The 27,494-nt window shown below is 46.9% G+C and overlaps 1 protein-coding gene across 2 annotated transcripts in view; it reads right to left on the bottom strand.

Moving 5' to 3' along the window:
• LOC308061394 (uncharacterized protein) overlaps positions 1 to 27,494 on the bottom strand; it is a 45,571-nt gene that overhangs the window by 4,443 nt on the left and 13,634 nt on the right. For both annotated transcript variants that reach the window (XM_080381300.1, XM_080381299.1), the window contains exons 2-10: positions 22,507 to 22,581; positions 21,183 to 21,232; positions 19,433 to 19,486; positions 15,173 to 15,323; positions 11,149 to 11,231; positions 7,229 to 7,384; positions 6,824 to 7,102; positions 5,955 to 6,112; positions 1,786 to 1,994 (exon numbers count right to left, since the gene is read on the bottom strand). In XM_080381300.1, the coding sequence (XP_080237426.1) occupies positions 1,786 to 1,994; positions 5,955 to 6,112; positions 6,824 to 7,102; positions 7,229 to 7,384; positions 11,149 to 11,231; positions 15,173 to 15,323; positions 19,433 to 19,486; positions 21,183 to 21,232; positions 22,507 to 22,581 (1,215 nt within the window). The remainder of the gene's footprint in view (positions 1 to 1,785; positions 1,995 to 5,954; positions 6,113 to 6,823; positions 7,103 to 7,228; positions 7,385 to 11,148; positions 11,232 to 15,172; positions 15,324 to 19,432; positions 19,487 to 21,182; positions 21,233 to 22,506; positions 22,582 to 27,494) is intronic.

Below are 27,494 nucleotides of genomic sequence, written 5' to 3'. Positions count from 1 at the left end.
AGGGCTATTGGTCTCCACACTCCCTTATACCTGCCATGAGGCCTTTTCTTTGCAGGGTAGAATTCACTTTGATGTGAACCAATTAGTTCAGTCCCTCTAGGGGGACTTGCTGAAAATCAGGTCAGCAAAACATGAAACAGCAGCTAAACATAGCTGTGGGAAAGCACAGGAATACCGAACCTCCTCTCCAAATGGGCATCTGTACGCACATTAGCGGATACGTAACTGTTGTTCCAGAGGGGCACTTCATCTGCACAGAGCGATCTGAGCCCATAGCCTGGGAGGAAACCACCCATCTTGGGTGATTTCAGCCCTTTGATCCAAGATTCACTTAAAACCACTGACCTTCATTTCTGCCCCATGACATCCTGCCTCTGTTCCAAATCCAGAGCCAAAATCTACTGTCAAGAAACCAGGCTGAGACTATCTTTATAATGTTTAATAGGATGCAAGTCAGCATTTCAAATGAGATCCTCACAGCAGCCTCAGTTCCCAGCTTCCCTGCCTTACTGCGTTCAAGACCACAGCAAAAGCTACATGAAAAGCCACCTACTTAGGCATTTTACCTCAGCCTAGCAACATACAGAATTAGCATCAGTCATAGCTACATTTCAGTGTCTCTTTTTGACAACAGGTAACTAGCTAGCTTCCAGATCTTACAGGTTATTTCCACACGTGCAAGAGAAATTGATGGCAGAGTCTGTTCGCAGCAAAGAAATCTGTTTACAGAGTGTTCACACGGTATATCCTGGCCCCTTGAGCACAGCGGAACATCTCTGCACAGATTCGCAGACTGGACGGCTCTCCTCAAAAGCCCATTTTAGCTCTCCGGCTTACTGTAATACATTTTTGATGCTGTCTTTATCTGCTTCCAAAGGAAGTTTGTAGCTTCCCACTTACACTCAGACATACAGCTGCAATCAAGTTAACCTTCCCTTTGTAACTGGACCTATGGAAGTGCTCCAAGCCCTCGCCCACGCACTGTAATTTTCTGAAAGGTCTAGTCATTTTACAGCTGTTTTCCGTTTCACACAACACAAAGAGTTGTTTAATTGTTCCCTCATTTTGCGACTCACACATGACTACCATTACAGGCCAACTGATAAACCTCACCTGGAAAAGGAGGCAAAGAAAAGATTCTGCCCTCACATGCATGTTTCAAGGTGTGATGATGAACTTTACACCAAGTCAAATGTTTCTCCCAACCAGTTATTAGCCAAGTGAGTCAATGCACAGGGGTCTGAATGGATCCAGACCAGAAAACTGAGGAATTGTAACGCCCTGTTCCAAGAGCTGGCCTCCCACTGCCCAAACGTAGTTACTAGACTTTACATACTGTAGGTGCTCTGTTGGCCGACCGACAAGTACAGCTAGCTGCTCTTGAATTTGCTTTTATTCCCCTTAAGGAGAGTTGGGAAATTTTCTACCTTAAGTTAGAAAACCCACTTCTAAAAAAACTTAAATCAATTCCTATGGGAGACTGAGATCAAGTCTTGCAAAAAGCAGTGACATTTTCCCCATCACTCCCATAGGAAAGAAAGAAGAACTGACTGAACTTACACAGATTTTGAGTCCGCTACCTTGGAAACGTGGGAGGATATGGGACAGCAGGAAACAAAACCAGAAAACCGTCCAGGCTTTTCCTTTCACCAAGGACAATAAAAGCACCAGAATTTTTCAAGAGTTGTAAGGTTTTCCTTTAACACAAGCAGAAAGCTTTTCTCACTCCCCACCTTGATTAGCAATAAATTAGTACTGTACAGCACAAGGTTAGAGAAACCATACCCATTTCGAGTTCCTCATCATCTGTCCTTTCCTTCTCGCCTTCCTGATCAGCTGTCTGATGCTCTTCCCCTCTCCTCTGACTGGGTGGCTGTGGGCTGCCTTTCTGCATCTCTTGCCCAGGCTTGGGGTCAAAATGAAGGCTTTTTGGGTAACTGTGCGCTTGTTCTTCGTCCATCTGGGCATTCACTTTGTTAACTATGTCTTTCCAGCTGCAACAAGGGTAAGAAACAAAACAACCCCCCCTGCCTCAGTATATCAAGAGATATTTCATAATATTTCATAATGGCAAGCAGAGAAAAAAACCACCAAACCTCAACACATGCAGAAGTGTTCTGCTGATTTTACTTTTTGGCAAAACTAGCAGATTGCATTAGTTACTGTGATATCTACTTGAAACAGAACATTTAATATGCCACATAAGTACAAAATCAGTTATGTTTTATAAACACAATTTATTGTAGAACTGCTTTAATATTATTCATATGATACAATAACATACCCACATAGCAATACACTCCAATTCTAATTAGATACTTACTCAAGCCACACATACCCAAGTACACAAATCTAAGTTTTGAAAAAAAATATCAAAACCATAAGTCCTCTTTATTTTCCCAACTGTATTTAAAATGAAGATGCTACTAAAGAAACTGAAGGATTTTGGCCTATAAAGGAGAAAAAAAACCCTTTCAAAACAAACAAGAAAGCTGCAATACAAAATTTACAGTTTCTGTTGTCTGATAAATTTGTTTAAAGCTATAAGTTCTTTATGAAGCTTTGCAACTGGGACGGATACTGGTATGTTTATACACAGCATCTGTTTATAAAACTCTTACATAGCACGCATCTGGCCCCAGCACAAACCCAAACAGTGAAAATGGAACTAGCTGAAAGAAAACGTTCACATATTGTTTTGATCATTATTTTTTTTAGGTGGACATGGGAAAAAGTGTTTCATTTCTTCATTCAGTGGGGAAACCACATTCCAACAGGATTTACTGCTTTTCCTACCACCACCCCTCAAATGTTTTCATCCATCTACTGACTGAAAAATCAATTATTTATAGATAGCTTTATCTGTGAGACTTCAGGCAACCCCTTTCAGGCAGCCGTAGTCAAGAATTCCTTCCTCTGTAATGGTTCCACCTCAAATACACTTCTCCTGATGTCTACATCAATACCTATGTCAGCTGCCTCCTTAACAGAAGTGCCTGAGAGGGACAAGTACTTGTCAAGGTACATGACAAGTATATATATCAAGGTATATGACAAATGCAACACTGTTTTCTTTAATGATTCTCTGCCTGCAGCAATAGCACAGCTCACGTGGATACCCAGCCAGAGGCTCAGCAGTAGAGTACTTGGTAGCATTACACTATTCCACCGCACGGGAAGGAATTGGAGGTCAGAGGAGAAACGGGCTGTCTTCACGTTAGTGTGAGTGAACCCCTGAAAAGCTCAGAAGGCAGGGCTGTCTCACAAGGAATGTTTTCTTCCCAAATATCCTTACTCAGGGACACCTTCAGGAACATAGAAGGGTAAAGGAAGGGATGAAATCTCAGTAATAGGGACTCTCAAAGAGACCAAAACAAGAACTTTTAACCTAAGTTACCACCCGTGTCAAGCAGGATTACTGCTTGGTCTAGCCGGTCGTGCTACACCAGCCAGCTGAGGCTTAAAAGCTGCTTAAAACTTCTAAGTTTTTAACTGCTGGGGAAAGGACACTGGCTTAACTTTAGCAGCTTTTTAAAGCCAGCATACTACCACCACATGAAACTTGCAGTAAGAAAAATCAGAACCCAGCCTTCAGCTCAGATTTCCCCATTATAAAGCCATCAAAATGGAAACCGGCCATCCAGAGCTCATCTAGAATCTGCTGGTCTCAGCCACCCAGTGCAAGAGTTCTTGGCATTGGATGCATGGCCTCTTTTGTGCTCTACTGCGGTTTGATATTGTTCTTGGCATTGACACCTTCTGGAGAAAGTTGGTTTATACACTCCTTATCACAAATCTCACACAGTGTAAATAAGAGCCTCCAGCTGCTCAGTAATTTCTTGATGCTAGATCCAGGAAAAGAAAAGCACACCAAACATACCATGATCTCTGTCCTTGCACAAATCATTTGCCAAACAAATCCAACGTTTGCATTTTCTGGTTCACAGAGGAGTGATGGTACCCTCTCCAGACTCTACATGACCGAGGAAAGGCCATTCTGCCATCAAAACTTCAGCCCTCATCTTCAGTTACACCCACACAAGTCCCTCCCTGTAGAGAGGCAGAATATCCTCTGTGCTGTTAACTCTGTGTCCACGCAGATATTACCTATCAAAGCAGTATGGAGAGGACATTTCCCTTTAAAGAAAGGCGAAAAGCATAATCTCTGACCTGGGAAGATTAAGGGTTACGTGAACAAACAAAAATGGCAGAGAAGAATGGGTAGGATCAGGCTGAATTTAGAATGAAATCCAGAGGTCTCCTCTACAGATAAAACAGAACTTAAATCTTGTTTGCTCCAGTAAACTGAGCAGATATGACCCGAACGCACACAGGGAATAAATAAATTAAATGAGGAAGGCACTATTTTCAGAGTCAGTTTTTGGATTATGGCCAGACTTTGATGAATTACAGCCTCAGAAAGACGTTTTCTTCCTTTTGCAAAACAAACTGGTCTTCTGTGAGTGCTGCCGAGACAGTAAACAGTTTTGCCTGTACCACACCCAGTACAACAGGATCCTGGTCCCTGACTAGACTCCCAGGTACTACAGCAATACAAGTAGCATGCTGTAGGAATTATCCGTTCTGTTACCTGCATGGAATGGGTAGGTCCATGCCGTTCTCTGAACCTCTGCCCTTTCCAAGGGACTCCTCTCCCCAGAGCTCTCCTCTCCCGTTTACCCCAAGAACAGGTCTGCAGAAAACAGTCCAAGTTGCAGGGAATTTTAACACCAAGGTTTCAACTAAGCTCGGAAGATCATACCAGTTCCATGTCTTTATTGTAAACCCTGATCTTTGTATTAATACGGTCGAATTGGTTTGACTTCTCTAGATGGAGCTGAAGTTGTTACCAACTACATCGAGTGCAGGCAGGCAGGAACATAGGCAAGACAAAAGCCTGGGCTGTCTGATGGATTCTGGTTATGTCCTCATTTCTGGCATAAACTATTGCTGTAAACTGTTCTACCCATTCTGGATAAACCCCACTGTTTGGGGATCACAGGTCTCAGACCTCTCTGACTTTTCATGTCCTAATCAGGCTCTGTAAAGGAAAATCCCTAGCATACCTCAGAAGTGCACTGGCAACAGGAACCCAAGCTCCATTCCCTGGGAGGAAAGAGAACACAGAAGAGAGAATACAGAGTCTGGGAATTTGTCTTTGCCCTAGAAGCAAAACCAGAAAAACTCTTAGTACCTAATTGGAACTGGTTGCCTGCTGCTTCTGGATTACCATATAACCTTGGAGATGAGAAGCTTTCAGATCTTCAAGGTCTGGTTGTTCCTGCAGAGCTTGGCAGCTTACTGATGAGTGGAAAAAATGAGCAAGTTGCAGCTTTAATATACAACTTAATGCCTCTTATTTATAGAAACCGAAGGAATTTTTAGCCACCCTTGCTGCTGCAGATGGGTCGCTTCCATCATGCAGAATTTCTGCAGTTTGCTAAGCAAAACAGGATATTTAAGTCACTGTCACTGAAAGGGAGGAGATTTCTTTAAGTCAGTTCAGACTCCCATCCCACCCTCTCCTCTAGCTAGTAGGAGGAAATCCACGCTGACCTGAGCTCCCTCAGCAGTAAATTCCTCTTTCTCCCTCCTCCCCACACAAACACTTTATCAAACAGCTGAAAATACAAAGGCAGCCTGCAGAGCGTGCACCAGTAACGCAAGAGCCTTTTGTTTTGTTTTTACCAGCACAGCACCCACAGCATTCTGTGCATTCAATCACACAACATTGCCTGCAACATGATAGTCTTCTGCTTCAGCAGAGAAAAAGATCTGGCAGCAACATTCAGCTACAAGAATTAGATGACAGTGAAACCACTAACTAACACTTTCTTCAACCATCTTTCAAGTAGAAACCACAATAAACACAGGAAAAGACAGACCAGGGACAAGCCTGTATGGTACCTGTCAGCCTGAACACTGAGAGTAGAAGAGAGTTTTGTTCCACCAACCTTTGCATTTGCACCTGTTTGTTCCCTGTAGGCTGGTGGTTCTCTGGCATCTGAGGTTTTTCTGCTGCAGAGGGTTGTTTCACATCAGGCAGTGACAATCCAGGAGCCTGGCTTTCCGCGTTGCTTTTCACCTGAATGCGCATCACCATCTTTAGGTCCTGCAGAGAAGATGCATATGCTTGGGATATACACAGGCTCCTAATCCTACCAGATACTGACAGATCTCCTGTGCACTTGGGCAAGCCTATGGGCCAGAAAACCCTTTATCAAGGAACAACAGATCCAGAAGTGCTCCAGAGCAAATCCACAGTCCTATCCAGCCAGCCTGCAGTAAAAGAGGTCCTTCTTCCACACAGCTAAGAGGAAATAATTTGGATCTTATGTGACCTAAGCTTGTCTTGGGTAGGTGAAATCTCCAAGAGAAGAGGAACAACAAAACCACCTCTAAAAAAACTCCCCCACATGTTGCTATTGTAAGAGTTACTGTAATTATAGTCTAACCACACTGCAATTATTGTCATTTTTTTTTGAGAGATCTGCTTTCCATAAGCTCACTCTCAAACACTCCAGGAGACAGGGGAGCTGCCTTTACAATTTACTCTTTGCAGGTCCAGCAGGATCCAGAACAAGAACTCTAGCCCATTCATCTGAGCCCAGCCATTAAACCACAAAGTCTTAAAGCCTGGAAAAGCCTGCAAGGAAGGAGTTCAAAAGCAAAGTCTAAAGGCACAGGAGTCTGAAACCTGAGGCCAGGACAATTTCCACATCAGGGAAGCAGGATGCACATACGAGTGTCGTTGCAAATATCATAGTTTTGAGCTTCAAAAGCAAGGGCTACGCAAAACAAGCAGCAAGTGTGCAGAACTTACTGGGTTCCCATTTGGTAGGCTGTTCATGGTCCGGGTGAATCGGATCACACGGCCATCCCCAAGTCTTGCTGGCCAGGCTGGCACGGCATCTGGCAGTGAATTGGCATCTTGCAGTGGGGCTGGATGGGTAAAGAGCACGTTAGCCTGTGGCCTTGGGCTGTCGTTACCGTACGAGTTCTGGCCCTGCAGCGGAGGGCGATCTGCCTGCTTCTGAACCCCAGAGACTTGCGATGCCAGCGGGTTCCCAACTGGGCGATTCTCCTGATTGACTGGAAAAGCCTGCAAGGAAGAAGGGACAAGAGCAAACTCTAAAGGCACAAACTCAGCTCTCTCCAGTTCAAAGCCCCTGCTGAAATCCCACAGAAGCCCTGGAGAACTTTCCTCCCCTGGGCTTCCTCCCCTTACCTTCTGCCTCACGAGCTGCAATGGGCTGTTGGCTGGCACCACGGGCTGCTCCTTCAGCACCTGAAACTGCTGCTGCCCCTTCCCAGCTCCTCCTCCTTTGAAACTTGGCATCTTCTGTAGCGCTTCCTTGAGCTGCCTGAACTCTTCCATCTGGGCCTGAAGGGATGAGAAGGGGACAGAGAAACCTCACACAATAAACAGGGTTAAGCTACTCCTTGCTGAGAACAGTCACTCTTTTATGGCCACTTGTTCAGCACAGATATGCTACTAAAGATGATATATATTTTTATATATATGAAAGGCTGGAGATAATCCATCACCATTAATGACAAGCCCAAGCTAGTTAGTCTTCAGCTTTCCCTCCAGACTTCATGGATATTCTGTATTCCCCCTTTGCCATCTTGCATCTTATTTTATTGCATACTTTTACCCTGGAAGTGCCAACCCAGGACACCGATTCTTTGCTCACTGCTATTTAGCGCATGAGCCATTGACATAACTCCTGCCTTTGCATGAGAACTGTGTCCTGGGTCTTGTTAGGTCCTCCTTTGCCTCACATGCACATACTTTCAGGTCAGCTTATTTTTTTTTCTTCCTGTGGGGCTATTTCTCCATGGACACGCTCATCTCAGCAGGGCTGACAGTAATTGGCATAATCCTATTTGACAATTCAATTTAATTTGCAAGACAAATGAAAATTGATTCTCCTGGACTGTTAAGCAAATGCAACACTTTTCTCTCTACTGCAGCTTACTTCTTCCATCTCCAACCCTGAAAAGTAGGGCTTGAAAAAGCTACTCAGGAAAAGCTCCCCACTCCTAACCCGGTTATTTATTGGAAAGTGAGGGGGGAGAGCTTTTTGTATACTTGCCAGGGTGCCTGGAAATGGACCAAATTAGGGACTGGGCAGAGTAGGAAAGCTTCCAAGCAGCAAGGAAAGTTTTAGCAGGAAATTAATTCCTGAGTAGGCTCTGTTGATTTCAGTTCTTCCCCCTGAAATTTGACCTTAAAATTAACATTAAGAAAACCAAAACAAAACCCAACAAAACCACTCAGCAAAGCTAACACAAAAGGAATGAGGAAAGGCAAAGGAAGCCAAGAACAGTTCACGCGCTAGAGCTCTAGCTAGCAGGAGGCTGCTTGCAGTCAGAACGAGCCAGATGGAAGCAAGATTTGCACCCCTCAGAAGCCTGTTAAGGTGGTCAGCCTAGAGGGAAAGAAGCTTTAGACCAGCCTTAACGCACAGACTCCCACATGCTGTTTGCACCCCGTCACAGCAAGCTGCGCGTACACCACCTGATGCCTCCGTGCCTTGTTTTACCTGGCAGACTAACTGATATGACAGCTACTGCAGGCTGGGCTGTGAAACACGTTAGAATCCTTGGAAAATGAACATGTCTAGAATGCAAATTGCTCCTCTAAACTTTCACCTGCCAGAAGGAAGCAAGATCAAGAACAGGGTACTTGGTGCAAATCGACACTGCGATGAAGAACTGCAGTGGGGATAAAACAGCTGGGAGTCTTTGTGGTGTCTGCTCCAATGTACAGCATCTCACCCCACTGAAGGCAAATGCAATTCCATTCGCCTTTGTATTATGAAACACTGACCAGACACCACAAAGGACTGATCAGAAAACCAAACAGAAAGCTTGAAGATTTAATACTAGCCTCATTGTTAAAAAGATCCAAAGTATTTTCTGAAATCATTGGGACCAACCACTGCCACTTCTGTGAGCCAGAAATAGCAGTCAGACAGATGGCTGGAGCACAACTTCGTTACACGACTGTCTGGTACCTTCAGAGCAGGGAGCTGCGTCGTGTCTCCCACATGCAGGGCAGATCCTTTCACTCTTGCTCACTCTTAATTTTGGCATGAAATGACAGCGAGCTTTCTTGCAAACTACTTTTCCCATGGGTCACAAGACTGAAAGGGCCAAAAGTTAAAACTGGCAGCACAAAGCTGCCACCATGTTTTCCAGTCTGCAAGCACTTGACTTTGGAGCCTCAACTGTATCTAGCCCAGGTTTGTTGGTTTGGTTGTTTTTTTTTTTTTAAAAGTGTTCAGAGTACGTCCTAGTTTGCACACTTGAACTGCTGATTGCATTCTCTAATGCAGCACGGTTAGTTGAACAGCATTTTAAGGGCACTCTGCTGAAGAGTAACTCAGGACTGGTCCTACAAGGTGCAAATGCACTCAGCAGCGACCCAGCAAGACAGTAGGAATACATCACGACAGACAGAGGACCTTTGATCAACTGATATTGACCCAAGCTGTCAATGGCAGAGGCCCATACAATTGGAGACGATGTTCTCAGTGTTGCTTGAGAACAAACTGCAGAGGAGTGACGTTGGCAGCTACTTTGAAAATTTGGTCAGGAGGCCTGAAAATAGAGGCTGAGATGCGATTTCGTAGCAGGAGGCGTGAATGTAGGCTTGCCAGGGCACTGGAGCAGCTCATAATCACATGCTGTTTCAGTGCCTGATATGGGCTTCCTGGACTGACCCCCGTGGAGACTGAAAGCCTTTGCTTAGTTTCCGACAAGCATGCTGCAGGCGCATCCCTGCGGAGAATCCTGCCGGTCTGCCTGAGCCAGATGGAGGAGCAGGGTGGGACAGCAGCTCAGGGGTAAGTCACAGTAATGAAGGCAGGCAAGTCAAATACACTGATGGTCCACCCGAAACCCCTCAAACCACACCTGACACAAGCCAAAGAGCTGTCAGACAGCTGCTTGCAATGCCAGTAACCTGGCCTTCCTGCCTGGAGTGACCAGTTTTCTGTGCAGTTTGCGCTAGAGCCACTTCGCCCCTGCTATTTTGTAGGGCAGATCAGGCCAGGACTCCAAAGCAATCTTTTAGAAATCAAAACCCACTCCCCCCTGCACCTCTAGTTCAAGCTCAGCATCTAGTTCAGGGAAAGAATCAGTTGTCAACAGCATGTAACCACAACTAGCTCCTTGCTTCTGGGCTTATCCTATAATCCAAGGGACTGCTTGACAGAAGGCTGCTAATTAACAACAGAAAAGGCTAATTCATACTGTGACGTGACTTTTACAGTGTATTTACAAAGCTGCTCGTGTCTCGGCTCAGTACAAGAGCCTCAGACAGACACTGTAGAAACACGAAGTCCTCCCACTTTTCCCAGCACACCCTGCTTGCTTTCTCCCTTCTCCCAAGTCATCTGGGGGCTCCCGGCTTCAGCTGGCATGAGCAGAGTTCTGCGAGGTCAGGACTCCCAGTGTGCTGAAAAGGCTCACACCGTCTTTGTAGCACGAGCACCACGCCACCTCCATAGCACGAGCACCACACGTCTCCACAAAGACTTTGGTTTTTTCCCCTGCCCAAGACCACTTGCATGTCTGCTCTGGCCTCTCAAAGCATCGCTCAAATACATATTACCAAACTTAACTTTTTAACATAGCTCTTTAAATTTTTTATAGGTCCCCCCTCTCTAAGGCTTCACAGGGAGATGCAAACAGGGACCTTTTTGCCAGGGTTGTTGCATATTTACTTGCAGTCCCAGCAAGCTAGGGAAGGCACCTCTGTGTTGCTTTTTCTCTCTGCAATTAATTTTATAGGCATAAATAGAGGCAATTAATCATCATTTAGGGTGGAAGTATTTGAGACACCGGGAAGTGACAGGAGGCATTCCAGGGTTGGAATTATGCTGGTTCATGCTCACTTGAACCACAGAGACTTGTGTAGCGTACCTGTATTTTCAGCCACTGGGACAGATTCCAGGCTGGAGAATTTTACTTGCACAGAATGCATCTATACTACCAGCACCAACCAGCACTGTTTTAGGCAACTCACCACACTGGAATACAGCTGATAACTAGATTTATTATCTAAATACCTGATGATGCACCCAGAACCCGTAAAAGATCGTCCCATGTGGCCACAAACACCCCCTTGTTGGTTACCTGCGCATTAAGGAGCTGAGAGTGAACTTCCTGGTGCGCTTTCCGAAGCAGCTTGCTCTCTTCTCTGAGTTTAAAGACTGTATCTGCAAAAGAAGACAACATTTGCCTATGAGAGCTATTTCTGGAGGTGTAGTATCTCTCTTCCTTACCATAAATTCCTCTTGACCTCACAGATCTCTCCAAGCCCAGGAATTACAGCGAAGCACTAGCTAGGGACTAGCCACACTGACAAATGTGAATCATCATTCCAGCCCTCGGGAGTCCTGCCATCGAAGGAGCTTCCTCCTCTCCGGAGTCTCTCTGCTAACGATTGCTATCGGGTCAGGCTCTTGCTGTGCTTGCTCTCGGAACTGGGTATTTGTTTAATTTCCCTTATCCATTGCAGCCGAATAGCAGAGAGAGCAGCGAGCAGCAGCCACTGCCCCTACCTGCAGTAACTGGAAGGTTGAGAAACAACTACCAGAGGGGTCCGTCCTGTCTCCTGAACCCACAGCAGAGCCAGCAAGGAGGTTCCCTCCTACCGCACAGAGAAGCTGCCTCTTGAAAGGATGGTACAAACAAAAACTCCCACAACGTGCTTAAAGAAAGCGATCACAGCACAACTTAGTCCTGAGGGACATTTATTTCCGTGCTGTTAAGTAGCAACCTTGTGCCTTGCAGCCCCCAGGTTGGGCTCCTTACAAGCTCTTTGCACACTCCTAAGTACTTCAGTAACAAGACACACAAAGCACTTGTATTTCACTGCCTTGAGTGTAATTGTGTATCCTTCAATAAAAAGACAGGCTGCGTCAAAAAAGGTCAGCCTTATTTTGGATCTTGAAGCTCTCAAAACATCGCTAGAGCTGCAGGCACTGGGATTTCTCTGCAAACACAGTGGCACCTGCCAGGACAAGGATGGAATTTTTCCCCTAACAGAGTGGTCACTTTGCTGTAGGCTGAATTTCATGCAAGATTTCAGCTCAAGATTATTGATATTTCTGAATACACTGATAGATCTTTTTTTATAAAACATTCATCTCTGGGACAGGGCATTTTGCCATTGAGGTTGGGTGCTGTGTTCTTGCCTTGCGGTGAAGGTTAACATCAAACTAAGAAAAGAAGGCTCTGTTTTTCCTGCAGCCAAAAGGAAATACGGAATCGTGTCCTATGGGACTATATTTAGAGCAGCTTTAACTGAGTTACCTTGCACACAGTGCTGAAAGCACGCACAGCTGTGGGTGCTGGCCTAGAGCACTGAATAAGGCATATGTTTTTAGACAGCTAGTCGAGGCTAGGTGACAGCTAGCACAAGACTGCTACTGCTAAGACCTCCAACTACAGTACAGATGTTCCCCCGGCCTTCAAGAGAACTCAAAGCATCTCAAGCATGGGAAAGATGTCCAAAAGAATCCTGCAGTTTCCCTGAGCCAGCATCTCAGTACTATCTAGGTCCTCAAAGCATATCCAGAAACTGGAAATCAAAACCTTCATGCCATTATAGGTCCTTCCTCTGCCACCAGCACGGCAGACATGAAATCCTGGTCCCAGTGACCTCATCAGGAGTTATCGCTGGTGTCAACGTGAAGAAAATTTCAGCTCTGTTTCAGTAACTACACAGTCCTTATCTCCAACAGAAGCTCAAAGATCAAAACTACCCTCTGCCTTCAGAGCAGGCTGTGCCAACGTGTGGTGAGTTAAAGAGGAGATTACAGAATTAGTGGAGGGGAGCACAGCAGACAGGCTGTGCTGGGGGTGGCAAAATGCGGAACAGACTGCAGTGCCTGTAAAGCAGCGGAGAAAATAGTTCATAACGCAGCAGGAGAGGACCTGGAGTAGAGGGAAGAGGCAAACAGGATTAAACAGGGCCCAGCTAACCAGACCAGGGAGCTTCAGCTATCCGACCACATCCTTATAACCCATTAACCAGCATCCAAAAACCACTTCCAGAAGCAGGGATTTTCAGGAACGGGGCACAGATACCCCAACAGCACCACAACCATTGGGTCCCATGGCACAGCTACATCACCCCCAGATCCCAGCACCTTCTGCACATAGGTAGCCAAGTCACCCACCTGAGAGCTGCCCCAAAGCTGCAAAGCAACCAGGACCACCAAGAAGAGCTACCAGACCCAGTTCCACCTGTGAAAGCAATCCTTCATACTTCCCAGTGGGCTTCTGTGTTCCCCCAGTATCCTTGGGGCAAGGGTTTTATTTCTGCAATTGAATCTAGCACACATCCCTCAGTTCCATTTTAACAGCCCTGAGCGATGCCCACTGCTCAGATACCTCTTCTAGTCTGTTATACCCGCTGGCAGAGGCACATCTTCCAACACCTGCCTCCTGAGGGCACGTTATAGGGAGAGAGATATATAGTACTGGTGGAGCATAACGGAAGAAAACGAGGCATTAGCAGTGCTGCTAGCTCCTTGTCTTTGCCACCTCTCAGGAGACTGTCTTGCTCTTTTGCATGGCATGGTTACCAATACTTAAGGGAAGATTTACTAGCCAGTTTTGAGCTCAAAGCACAGGAGAGAGGTGGTACCAACAGTAGCCTAGGAAGATGGGCAGAGAATATTACTATCTCAGCCTTAAGCCGACCTTCCCGACCAGCTTCCTTCTTCCACTTGTTTTTCTGGTCATTATTCTCCTTTCTCTGGCAGAATTTGTTTTCTTACTTCACGGAGGGCTGCATATTTCAAGGAAAGACAATCAAATATTTAGGTTTTGCTTGCTTGTGCTAAATCCCCCCCTTCTAAGCCAGGATTGCTCATCAGATAGTAGGGCTTTGTTGATCAGAGAAAAAAACCAAACAAAACATCAACAGATTTTGCTCTCCCAGACCTAATCTAAGTAAGAACAGATGTGAACCTTAAAAAGCCCACAATCTAATTAAACAGCAGACTAAATAGAAACTACTCTCTGGGAATGAAAGGGATCGGCATTCTCTGCAATACTTGCACCATTAAATGCATTTTATAGACCTACACCATTAATTACAAAAAGTGTGTTTAATTTGCTCCCGAGCTGAAATGTTAGAATTTACAGTATTGTAGTAGTATAGAAACCGATTTCCATTGTCAAAAAGCGTACAGAATAGTGGAAAATGTGTATTGAAACAGATGGGATACCTAAATGTCACAATGTTTTATCTCTACCACAAAAAGCATCTCTGCCAAGTCAGTTAGGCTCACCCACCAGAGGAAGGAGAGGGTAAGGCAGCGTTATCTGGTGGATGACCCTGTTGTTTCTGCCCCAGCCTCCTGGGGAGCCACAGGCACGTGCCTCTGCATAGCCTCCTGCCTTTTACTTTTGGCTTATCTTACCCACTTTGAGGGTGACCTCCTTGGGACACAGACTGTTTTAATCTAAATATGATTAGCATCTGGCACAGTAATTTGTTATCTTACCTGGCTCTGCACAAATTGTACACAAATAAAGCAAGTGCTTGTACAAGTAAGCAGCCAACAGAAGTCAATTAGACTTTCAAAATAACACCATGGAAGTGCTGGTGTTGGCAGAAACCAAGGATGCCTCGTACAGTGTAACGGTGCAGGGGTCTCTGAATGCCAGAGAACTCAAAGTCTGGTTAAACCCAAGGTCATGCAGTCTCCCATGGGGCTATATAAAAAAAAGGAAGCTCCTCTCCTCTCTGACCCTACACTGACCAATGCACTTGCCGGCCCAAGCAGCCAGGGGCTTTTGTGGTGTGTATTCCAACACAAAAACACCACCTGTGAACCGCAAGGGCTTCCCTCGCATGGGGAAGCTGCTTGATAGCCTGCTCTGCGCCCCTCGCCTCCCCTCAACGCAGCCTCAGGAATCATCTTTAACACTGCCCTTGTTCCTGCACCACCACCCTGAGGTAGGACAACGCTCCAGCTGAGGTACAGAAGGGCTCGGGTGCAGCACACTCACTGTCGTACAGTTCCTACAGCATTTGCAGACCTTTTGGGGACCTGTAGAAGAAACACTGTCCTCTCCTGAACTCTGTTCTTCAGTAGTCCTTGCTCTGCCTGGTGCTTTCTCAGCTCTCCATCACACTCACCCTGTAAATTTGCGACTTCATTGTCCTTCTCCTGCTGCAGCTGGGCATATTTCTGACTATGGGTCTCCAGTGTCTTACGATGTTCCAGTTTCAAGCTGTTGTGCTGCAGCTGCAGGTCAAGCAGCTGCTTCTTGACATCTTCATGCTGGTTCTGAATATGAAAAGAAGTGACAAAGAGTCGATACAAGGAAAAGAAGAGTAATTTAGCTATTGCCAAGTGCTGCTCAAGTGCCTCTTTTTTAATAAGTTGCTTGGGGAAGCAGAAAAGATGTTCATTCCTCCAGTAAGGTAGCTAGAAATCCCAGATACAATAAAATATTCTTTGTGTTCAGTGGTTCAAGAAGGATGCAAAATGACAGAAAGGACTCTGCCTTGTGAAGAAGTTTTGGAGGTCTCCTTGGAAGCCACTAAAATGGAAGCAGAACACGGTGACAAGGCCATTCCTGCCTGCAAAAGAGATGGAGACTCTGAGACACAGCCAAGAAATACTCCTATGCCTTCCCAACTTCCCTGCACACCATGCTCTGAGAGCAATTCAAACTATAATATTTGCTGATATCCAACCAAATGCCTGTGGTATGCTGCACAAATCCAAGGTCATTTCCAGAGCCCCAGACATGCTGCAGGACGTTACCTGCAGGGATAGCTTCCACGGGGCATTGGTCTGTGCGTTGCAGTACGGCAGTAATTCACCTTGAAGTAGGGCTAAGGTCTGAGTCCCGCTGCCTTTCCGTGTGCAGGTATTGCTAGTCCCTTAGGATGCACAGACACCTGAACACGCAGGTTGTTCTCTCTGCTTGGTTTGCTTCCCAACAGCCTGGCTGCTCCCCCACCCACCGCGCCAAGCTGCCAGAACAGGAGGGAGACCCCTGCATGAGGATACCACAGCCTCTCACGTAGTGAAACTAGAGAGAGCCTGCATTCCCCAGAGTGACGTGGGATAAGACGGTGGTATAACAAGGCTCTCACAAGGCCACAGACTATTTCAAGCAGGCCGAGAATCCACCAGACAGAAGTGGGTTGAAGAACTGTTCTCTTCTCCCCTCCCCTCTCGCAGGCCACAAGAACAAAACGTGCTGAGACATCCTTTTGCTCAGACCCACTGAACCAGAATTCACCTCCTTTTTTGTTCCCATGGTAACCTAGAGAGTCCTTCCACATTCAGTTTGTCAACACCAATTATGTATGCAGATTGATAGGCTCACAGGTGAACCCTGGCCCTTCCACACAATAGCTCTTCAGGACTCGGGCAGCAATTTCAATCACCCTTCCTGTAAAAAAAACCCAACCATCATCTGTTTTAAAAAACCCAAACCTCTAAATGCTATCTGTCATTGCATCTGTCCCCAGTAAAACAAAGCATCGGTGGCCCAGGCATTCTTCCCTGAAGCAATTATCCTCCGCTAAAAGGAGAGAAATAACTGTGCTCTAAAAATACATCCGATGCAGAGGAAAAAGCTATCGGTATGGAGGGGTCCCAGAGACAGAAGAAAGAAGAGACACCACTATGTCAGGTTAATTAGATCACAAAATGAAAAGAATAAAAGATTCCTGCTTTGGCTTTCAATGACATCAGGTACTTGCAGTCCTCATCAGAGCCACGGGCAGAAAGCACTGCAGAGGAACCACATCCCTAAAATCATTTTGATGTTAAACACCTCAGAAGCCACCACCATTAGCAAGGAAGAATTGATTTTAACAAGGAACTCCAAGCAATTCAAGGAATTTTAAGCCCTCGTTAGCTCAGGTCAATTAATTTCTAGCCCATATTCTGTCTGGCAGGTGATGTGCATAATGCCTGTCCCCAGACTGCTCGGTCAGGAAGAAGGAAGGGAATATCCATCCTTTGATGGCAGCAGGAAGCTGACGAGAGAGATAAGTGCCTTGACCAAGGTCACACAAAGCACCTGCGGCCCAGTCCAGCTCATTAAGCACCCAGAGCATCCTCACTCTCAGCTGGTTTCTAAGGATGGCAGTGACCAACGTACACAAACTTTAGGAGGAATCTAAAGATGCTGTTTTATTGCACTTGGAGGACAGGAGGTCTGGAACATGCTACTTGTGATTATTTTTCAGAGGAGCAACTTAACTGTAAGCAGAGCATTCTTCATCCCCCCAGTTCTGCCAAAGCTGGGTATATGCTGGCAGTCCTGAGGAAGCCAGGAACCTCTCATGCCCAGAGCTGCCCATCCGGCTGGATGTCAGTTCTCTTCTCCACCTCACAGATACGCTGCTTCACTCTGTCAAGCAGAAACTGCAAGATGCAGCGCATGAGTGTTGTGCAAATCATGTACCAGTGCAGCTGGGGGCGAGGGAAACAGACCACGCTGCCACAGCATTTCACTGTGCCCCTGCCCGTCTTGCCCAAAGCTGCAGTATGGGGAAATCATGTCATTCAGGACATCAGCTAATCTTTCAAAAATCAGGAGTCCTTCAACTCAGCTGTATGAATTTGGGCCAGCAAGTCCTGCCATCCCACCTTCCCTTTGCTGTCCAGACAACATGCGGTGCCTCAGATGCAGCAGCTCTGTCTCACTGAGGTCTCTCGGGAAATGGGTAGGAAAAGAGAAAGAAGAAATTAAGAGTGCCCCAAACGCCTGTATTTCTGCCACAATTTAGAAAGCAGCTTTGTAGAGAGCATCGAACCAAATGGAATCAGCCACTGGGTGCTTGGCCCATGAGCAAAGGAAGGGCACACCTCAGTGCAAGTTTCCAGGTTCCAGCAGTTTCAGGAAGCCAAGTCAAAAATCTTTTGTTTAAAGCTGCCGGCCTCCTTGCCTGCTTACTGCAGTGAATGCTAGGATGCATTCTGCAGAATGATGTTAACAAAAAGATTTTAATCTCCACTCGAGAGGATGAAAGGAATTGTTAAGACAAAGTCTGGCCCCAGCAGGAATCCAGACACAGGCAACTACTGCAGCTGCTGTTTTTGCACGAAGTCAAGCCCCTCGCCCCTTTGAGGCTGGCGTGCCAGCTGCAGATGTTAGTCATAGACGACTTCAGTACCGATCAGAATGACAGCAGTGGCCAGAACCACCAACGCCAGCTATGCTGATGTGGCTTCATGGAAGTCTTTGGTCATGTTTGGTCCCTCCAGCTTAACGGAGTTAGTTGCTTCTGTTCAGAATTACATGTCCACGTCCTAGGTAATGGTATTGCTGGCAGAAATCTTCCTCCTGAGGAAGATAGTACTGGTGGGAAGCATTTGTCACCTGTGCTTTAGTAACAGAAGCATTACTCATAGTCTCATATTAGCTAGAAGTTGAGCTGAATACTGGTTTGGGGTGGGGGAAAGCTAAAATTACCACACTGCAGTCCTAAGGGCTGGCCTGTCTTTCAGCAGCTGTAAATTTAGTTAAAAAAATAGATGATGCCCCCCCCTCCAGTAAAAGGAAGCAAGAGAAAGTGAGCCAGGACGAAATGCTCTCACTGTCCCCTTGAGACAAGCAAGCCGGAGCATTCTGCTCAGCCTGCAGTTGCTATGAAGAGGAACGTTACTATTGCAAAGTGTTCCCAGAATCCACAGTGCTGGATAATACCCAAGAGACAGAACTGTACTTCCCTTTTCCCAAACTTTGAATCCAAAAGCCAGGCAGCTGGAGGTCCAGCTCTGCTCAGGAAACACAACCCAGCGGTGCTAAGGGCTGCTGGAACCTAGCCCTCTTTCTGCATCCCAGAATTTAATTACCATTTCACTGCCAATGCTCTAACTAAAAACATTTAAAAATCCCCACACCATCACCAGCCGTAGTTGCAGTGCTCTAACGGAACTTTAACATCGAGATATGCTTCAGGTGCAGCGTGTGATAAACTACAAAATGCTATAAGCAGCTCCCCCCCCCCCCCCCCCCCCCAGCCTCTCACATGGACTGGAATCCCTTGTATCAGCCCAAAGAGCAAGCTACAATGAATAGACCCATTTTCACAACTAAGAGACCCAGAAAAGAACACGCTGAACAACAGAACTCCTGTGCAATTAACTGCACAAAGACTGCCGTTGACATGAGATATAGGTGAAGGCTGTAATCTGATACAAAGCCCAACAGAATAAATAGGAAACTCCCATGAACCTGAATAGTTGGGAAGGGATGTAGATCAACACCCCTGTGTGGTCTCCTTCCTCTCTGCTGGCACTAGCTGCTGGCAACCCTTGGTCTCTCCTAGGCATCTCTGGGAAGCGAAAGCACCGACTCTCCTTCCAGGGAGCGTTCTTTAACACGCAGCAGACGGTGAGTACGTGAAAGCAGACTCCTCTCTTACCTTCAGTATCTTGTGCTGGGAACTGAGGGCCCCGTATCTGTTCATAGAATCTTGCTGGAAAGGAAAAGAAAAAATAATAAAAAAATTCAACAGTGCCATTAGAACCCAAAAAACCCTAAGGCAGGGAGACACACATGCCAGCACCTGTCCGGCCACTGCACCACCAGCAAGTTCCTGCTGCCCCTTCGCACACGGTGACTGGGGACAAGCCCAGCAAGGTGACCAGCAGAACGTGCAGCCTGACACGGCTGGAGAACGCTCGCTAAACCACCCAGCCACCAGCTAATTAATTGCCCCCCAGCCACCAGCTAATTAATTGCCCTCTCTTGACTCGCATGCAGAGTATTTCACCCCAGTCTCCAGTTCTTTATCTAGGACAGGCCCAGTGGTGAAATAGCTTTGCACAGCAACCCCCCGCCCCCCCCCCCCCCCCCCCCCCCAAGCAGGCTGAGCACTCTTTGCAGCAGCTGAGGGGGAGGCAGACAGCACCAGAGCTAAGGCTTTCGCCTACACACAAAAATCTCACCATTTAACAAAAAAATGATCGCTAAGCATTTGACTAAGCCTAAAGCAAACTCCTGTAACGGTGCAACTCCCAAACTAAGCTCAACCTACACGAACCGGCAGCAGAGAGCTGTTTACACGTGCCCGCAGAGGGGTCTGTACCAGTTTAGCAGATCTGCTCCTGCCTCGCTAAGGGTGATGGTTTCCCCATTGTCCCCAGGGTACCACTTTTCACTGTGGCGCCAGCGTCCCCACACCGCAGGTGTGAAAGCCACCAGCCACCTCTGCTCAAAGGCCAAGTCCCCCCAGCAGCAGCGGCAGCACCTGAGAGGGGACATGCTGCAGCTTTTCCCATTCCAGTTTTACAAACATCTGCTGGGATGTGGGTTTGGGTAGCTTAAAGCAACATGGCTGAGACACTAAGCAGCACTGTGGAAGTGCAAACTAGCCACCATACAGAGATTTCCACTACCACCTACAACTTAACTTACACACTAAATACTCAATATGGCATGAAATACTACCAGAAAATGAGCACAAACGACAAGAGAGTTGCCCAGCCATTAGACTATTAACATATCTATCCCTGAGTTTCTTTCTGTACCAGGATGACATCATCCGCAGAAGAGCAGGCTAAAAGCAATTCTTCTTCTCCAGCATCTCATCAGCAGATGCTTTGAGGCAGGAATAAAGCCAGCCTTAGACCCTCAGGTGAACGGGACAGGCTGTAACCCAGGGATGCGTTTCTCCCTAACCCTCACTAAGAGCCCTTTTCCCTGCCAAACAAGAAGTCCACAGGCAAGTGGAAATCATTTGCCAATCCCTGGAGACAGAAAACAATGGATATGCTTTCCCCAACACCCCCATGGCTTTTCTTCTCTATGCTCCCTGGCGTGCCTTCAGTTTCTCCAGGACTCTTCTGTCCCGTGAAACAGCAATTCTCTTTTCAGGCTGCAGCACGGGACTCCCTGCTACACCAGAAGCTCTATCAAGTCATCTACTCCGTTATCACACATGGGAGAGGAGGCACAATGGGTCTAGTGCTGTGTCTTTCCCTAAAATGAAGTAAATTCTCACACACCAACAGCCTTGCAAGGTGGAGTCAGCCAAAGTTCATCTTGTACCATGCACACTCGGAGTCTTTCATGCCTTCCAGACAGCAGCACTGGCCTCAGGACTGCTGTGGTACCAGAAAAATCTTTGCCAGGATTACACACACACATGCTGAGGAATAAACCAGACATACCTTCTCCTTGTTGAGAGCTTCCTGAGCTTCTAACTTATACACTAAAAAATCTAGAAATGGAAGAAGAGAAGACAATTTAATGAGCTAGAATTTAACACGGATCTGTTTGCATTTCAGTGGGGGGAGGGAGGAAGGAAATCAGCCCCTTGCTGAGCAAAAGGCTGCAACCCAACGAGCTGGAATGTAGATGCTGCTGGAAGACTCCACTCAGCGCCCCCAGAATGGTACTATTTTCTGTGAGAGCTGTCCACCCATCTAGACGGGCCCAAATGTCCTTCCTTTCCCATTCCATAGGCAACTGCATTGGTGACTTCCTACTTCAGCACGCAAACGGCTACATTTTGATGATGCTGAAGCAGTGTGAGGATCTGGGGTGCTCTGAAATAGATGACTCTGGAAAAGAGAAGTCAAAGCTTCTGCGAGACTAAAAGGAACTCATCTGCTGATCTCATCTGCACCACCTCCTTAAAAACGGGAAGGTCCCATGACAAAATAATGTTTATTAGGATGCTTTATTTTTGCACTTGGTCCCACCAAATAAATGAAAGAGGTGGCAGAAAGGCAGCTTCCCCCTTAGCTATGTAGCCACAGAGCTACAGCCAAACCTGGATGCTGTATGTCAGCATTCCCAGAAACACAGTCCAGGTAGGAGTAAGGAGTAGTTATGGTACTCCACATACCAGTTTTGAAGATAAAACCCAAGCAATTAAGTTGTCAACAACAATGAGGTGCAAAGGGCCCTGACATCCAAGCACACTACTCCACTGCAAGGTATGTGAGCTACTCTGTTCAGCTTTCTACTTCCCGTTGTATTTCACGGTCTTAAGATATCCTGCATGTGTATATCTACTTTTGTACATCAGCTTTAAAGGATCTGACAGTCTGTATTGTCCGTGTATCATGGAGCGCAGTGATGCCAATGTTATTAAGCACTTACAGAGCTCAGCATCTTCAGATCACTTTTCTCAGAAAGTTTAGATCTTCCCAAGAATAAAGCACAGTCTAGTGCCAGGTTTAACTACTACTCACAGTGCTCAAACACCACATCATGGGCGCTGTTACTCACAGATTACACTGAGGACATGGACAGGAATATGAGATAACAGAACCCACCTCCCAGCACCTTTTGCCCATGGGCAATGGACAAGTCAGTTAAACTATTCTCCAGGTACAAACCAGGGGTGAATCTCAGCTGGGGGCATTCAGCAACATCCACACGTGGCCCTGAAGGCAGCAAATGCTTTGGGTACAAGACACACATCTCCCCACAAGACAGCTGGAGGGTTGGCTGGCCACTGCTACGTCACCTGTGCAAGAGACTCACCTTCCTTCGTCTTCTTGTGCTCCCCTCGCTCCTTCTGCAAGGATCTTTCTAGCCGGGATCTGTGCTCATACACAACTGGGGAAACAAAGAAGGAGAGCATGAGATAACTCCTGAAATTTCTTCATATGTATTCTTCTCCCCAGAACAAGCCTCTTGCAGGTCACACAGCCAGGGACATGCGGACCTCAAATCCTGCCGTGGACTGGGCCAGCAAGTGCCTGAGAGAGCCAACGTAGACAAGAAAGCCGTTCCTGCTTCGAATGACCTGCACCTCTGGGTTTCTAGGCTTAAGCCCACAGCAGCTTACATGTAAAATCCAGACCAAACAAACCAACAGTCCTGAAATACATGCAGATACCTGGTGTCCTCACCTGCAAAAGGGTTCCAGCTACCAGCTGTTAGCACTTTTGTCTGCTCTGAACAGGTAAGGTCTGGAGCTGGGTGGGGACAGCTGGACTAAAGACAACGGATATTCCTGATATAACACAGCAGTCTCTCATCCCCCGCGTATTCGCGCTTGGGTTTTGCTTTGGAGTCAGCTGTGAAGCCCAAGAACCAGCTTTAGGGGCTAAGCCGTGTATTTGTGGGCCAAATACATTACCAGGCTCAAGAGAACCAGAGCCCTCCAGGTCATCCATTCTGCAAAGGCGGCAGCAGCGTGCAGGGGAGACATTCTCTCCCCTTCCACAACCCAACTATTAACTGGTCTTCAGGCCACTAAGGAAAAGCAGCTGCCGCTCCCATTACACAAGAAAGAGCATCAGTACTCTGCACGGGAGCTGAGACAGGAGAGAGGGATGAGGCTGCTTTGTACAGCAGCCACATGACAAATGGAAGTGCCAGAGAAGCTTCCTGATGGATGGTGATTTTAATCCACACTGATGTCTGAATGCTAACAAAAAGCTTTCCCTGAGTCACAGCATCCAGCCACAACAAGTTCCTCCATCCCCTCTGCACATCCAGAATGGTGCTGGGTGGCAATTCCAAGGGGAGGGGCAAGAAGAGAAACTTGCCTCCAGAGCCAAAAATCTTTGGGGGCAAGTCATGCTACGATGCACAGTTTCCAGGAAAACCAGGCGGGATGATATTTGCACACATAAAACAAGTGCTAACCCATTCCTTGGGGAAATCTTGCCAAGCCAAGAACTCCAAGTGACTTGTGCTCTCACTGCAAGTGAATCTATAGGGACTCCAGCCCTGCTCAGCTCGTACGGGAGTGGCAAAGGCAGCACGTATCCCACGTTAGCAGGGAGCAGGCACCCCAATCTGGGGACTTAAGAGACACAAACCGTCCATACGTATAGCTAATGTTTTACCGTGTTGACCATCAGTGGCACCAAATCTGTGGTAGTGCAGGCGTCGCTCTCAATAGGTATGAAGAGAAGAACTCACAGGCAGGTCTGGCATCCTAAAAACCAGGCTAGGACATTTTTCTAAACGATACTAAGGATCATCCAGGAACTGCAAGGCTGAGGTAGGGACTATACAAGGATCAACCTTTTGATCAGAAGAGTCCTTTCTTGCTCTACCCTCTGCAAGTCTGACACCTCTGTAGCCCCTGAAGGAAAACAAACAAAAACCCTCCCAAAGAAAAGCACTTCCCTGCTGCCCCACCTCTTTCTCCAGGCAGGGAATTCAAGCCACCTGGTTCTTCAGAACTCCACAGCACCCACCGCCTCCCTGGGCCTCACCTCTTCCTTCTGCATTGCAAACTGGCAACTATTCCTTGCATTTTTCGACGGCGTCTTCCTCACGGCAGGTCCCCTAATTACACTAAATGCACAGAAGACTGTAATTTCACCAGGCGGCAAAGCACTGCTGCCATGACCATTCTGCAAGAGCTTTTTCATCAAAGCTGGGCATTCAAGGGAAGCATTCCTCACCTTCATGAGCCGCAGCCCCCTGCAACTTCGTGCAGGGCAGATCTGAGAGGACAGTCTAATTTTATCCAGCTTCTTTAAAAGCCTGCTTCACTGTTGCATATTTCCTTTCTGTTGGATCACAACAAATGCGAGTCTCAGGACCCTCACAATGACTGGTGGTTTTCTTACCACCTGGAAATGCCTTTTCCACACAGAAGAATGTCCACATGGTTTAACCCCATGATTTTTAAGCCAAGCTCATGACATTGGCTAGGTCCAAGCTTGGGATTTTTGCAATGCTTTGGTTTGCCACAGTGGATCTGTTAATATTCAGTGATCTCCAGCAACAGCCAAGTGCCTGAGCGAATCGGGGGGAAAGAAGAGGTGATAAACGAAGCCAGGCATGGTAAACTGTTGAATCCTGAGAGTGCCAACTGTAGCACAAGCGCTTCCTGAGCCTTTCAGGGGCATTACCCCAGCTAGCTAGGTAGGCAAGCAGCCTAGGTACTGAGGGCAGCTGGAGCTGAGGTTCTGGCTTCAAGACACAAACCGAATCCAAACACCCCAGTATCCCATTGTCCCCTGTGGAGCAGCTTCAGTGCCTACAGACAGTGACCCTTCCTGTATGAAATCAAGGCTTCAGCAGGACAAGACAGACAAGCTGGCTTCTCCCAGAGTATGCTGGTTTTAGACACCGCAGGTACAAGGACTATGTTTTAGGCTGGGTTTATCCTGTGTCAAGCTGAGTCCCACCACAGGCTGAGCAGCCCTTCCCCAGGCACACATTCACATCCAAGCTGTGTCCCCTCACTCACCTAATTCCCTCTGTCACTTTTGACCTCCCTCAGGGAGCAGGAAGGGCCGGTGGTCCTAGGTCAAGAATTCCTATTGTCACTGGCCATGCTATCTCCTTCCTTCTCCTTGTTACCTTCCCTAGTTAGAAAAGACAGACATCCCAGTGGTGAAGATGCTTCCCCTGGGCTGGGCCACTTCATTAATATTTTCCTCTGAAGTGAGGAAACTGCTGTATTTGCCAAACCATTACAGCAGAAATATTTGGTTTTAATCTGGAAGGATTTTTTCCCTGCTGAGCATGTCAGTAAGCAGCAAGCCCATCACTGCAGCTGTCCAAGCATCTACTTCATGAAAGCTTTATTTTTAGAAACACTTTTCCCAACAGACTCCTCAGATGTCACCCTGATGGCTTCCCCAGCCCAGCTAAGCACACAAGAGACTGAGTGCTTCTTCACTACATGCTAAAAAGCCTCGTTCAATGAAATTGTCATCTGAAGAACATCAGCCACTTCCCAAAAGATTTGCGAGCTCTGGGCACTCGAGTTTCTGCCACAAGCATCTCACTTTCTTGCAGTCTTCTCTAACAGAGCTCCTGAGGACAAGTCTTTGATGTGATGAGAGCTTCACGCCAGCAATGAAAAGTCACGGCTGCTGGGGCTGTTCGGGGTGCCCAGCAATTCCAGGCTTTACCATGCACTTTCCTGTACTCTGAGCATCCAGGCGTTTGCCTCAGTGGCTCTGGGCTTGGAGGAATTCCCCATGTTGGAGTTCCTCCTGCAGGGCTTTCATTTTCTAGTAACCCAAGTATACTGAGAGAAAACAGAGGCTACGACCAGGGTTAGAAACTCACCCCAGATGAGCAGGTTACCCACCTCTCCAGGTCCCTGCAGCTGAAGAACTTGGGGCAACTGAGGCAGCGACCAGCAGCCTCACTGACAGCACGGTTGTGCTCCATCACCCAGCACGGCAAAGAGCACGGTGTACCACAGGGGGCAAGCTGAACAGCTACAGCCTCACCCCCCAAAAAGCCAAGCACTCTCAGCACAGGACTAGGCAAGTAAATAACTGGGGTTTTTTTGGTTGGTTTTTTTTTTTTTTGTTTGTTTGTTTTTTTTATGTAGAAAAGGTCTGCTTAGATGACCCCAAGCTACTGGGTGCCCTTGATCTCACATAGTAAATGGGAAACTACAGCACAGGAAAGCATCTGGAGCAATAGGCTTGTGCTGACACCCATAACCACAAATCCTAATCCAAGCACCACAAAGCAGATGAGTCTTTAAGAATGGCTCTATATCATAGGCTCATTATTCAGAAATTTAGGACACAAAATCTGGCTCTCCTGACACTTTTTTTTTATAAGAAAGTTAAGCTGAAGTAACCTCCAGTGACTAGAAAAAAAAAAAAAAAAAAAAAAAGTTGTAATCTCTCCTGCTGTTCCCCCAGGTCTCCAGAGCCCAGAAAAGGTGGGCTCAGCTTTACACAAAGCAGCAAGTAAGTGTTGCATAAAGCAGTCTCTCTACTCATCTTTGTGGTGGAATAAAGTAACAACTTGGCAGAGCAAAAAGCTTCAGAGGACGGGAAGCCAGGAAGTCTTTAACTATTTGCAATTACAAGAGAGAATGGAGGGTGGTCAGCGTCTAAATCCAGGCTGGAATTCAGCCAGAACTCAGCACTAATGCACTGTCACCTGCTGCCAAAGGAGCTAAAACGCAGAATTTGACCTGCTGAAACAATGGAATCCCTCACAGTGCTTTGCCTTTGGGAAAGAAGAACAGCCCAGGCCTTCCACTGACTCATTCTCATTTGAAGAGATGACAGAAAACAGGGTGGATTGTGTGAAGGGGTTGCCTCATATACCCCAGAGTACCAAGATTAAACATCTGCCAGGGACAGTTTAAGAGATCCATAAAGGCAGAGTGATTCTGGTTGCGCCAGTGGTCCCAGGTTTTACTCTCCTGCTGTTCAAGCGGTTTCATTTTGCCCCTGCCTGGGAAAGCCACGAGTGCGGGCTAGCTCCCTGCTTTCATGGGGCAGGGCACCAGAGGCATCTGATCTGCTGCTCTGGTTCTGCTAAAACGACACACGGTGCACGGTTTGTTAGACCATTTCTATGCCAGCAGCACATATTGTGGAGACAGTCATCATACTGCCCACGGCGCTCAGCTCCGAGCAGCTCTTGGCACACAGAAGTCAACACTAACTGAAAAGCTCTCTTCTCTGTGGCTCTCCTTGTTAGAGGCATCAGATACTCCCACCAGTCTCCATCCCGTCACATCACAACTAATCACTGATGGCACCAGTCACTCAGGCTCAAGAATCATCCAGAGCAAG

The sequence above is a fragment of the Falco punctatus genome (genome assembly GCF_963210335.1).
Source record: "Falco punctatus genome assembly, chromosome: 3".
NCBI lineage: Eukaryota > Metazoa > Chordata > Aves > Falconiformes > Falconidae > Falco > Falco punctatus.
This window is presented reverse-complemented; position numbering and strand designations above follow the sequence as displayed.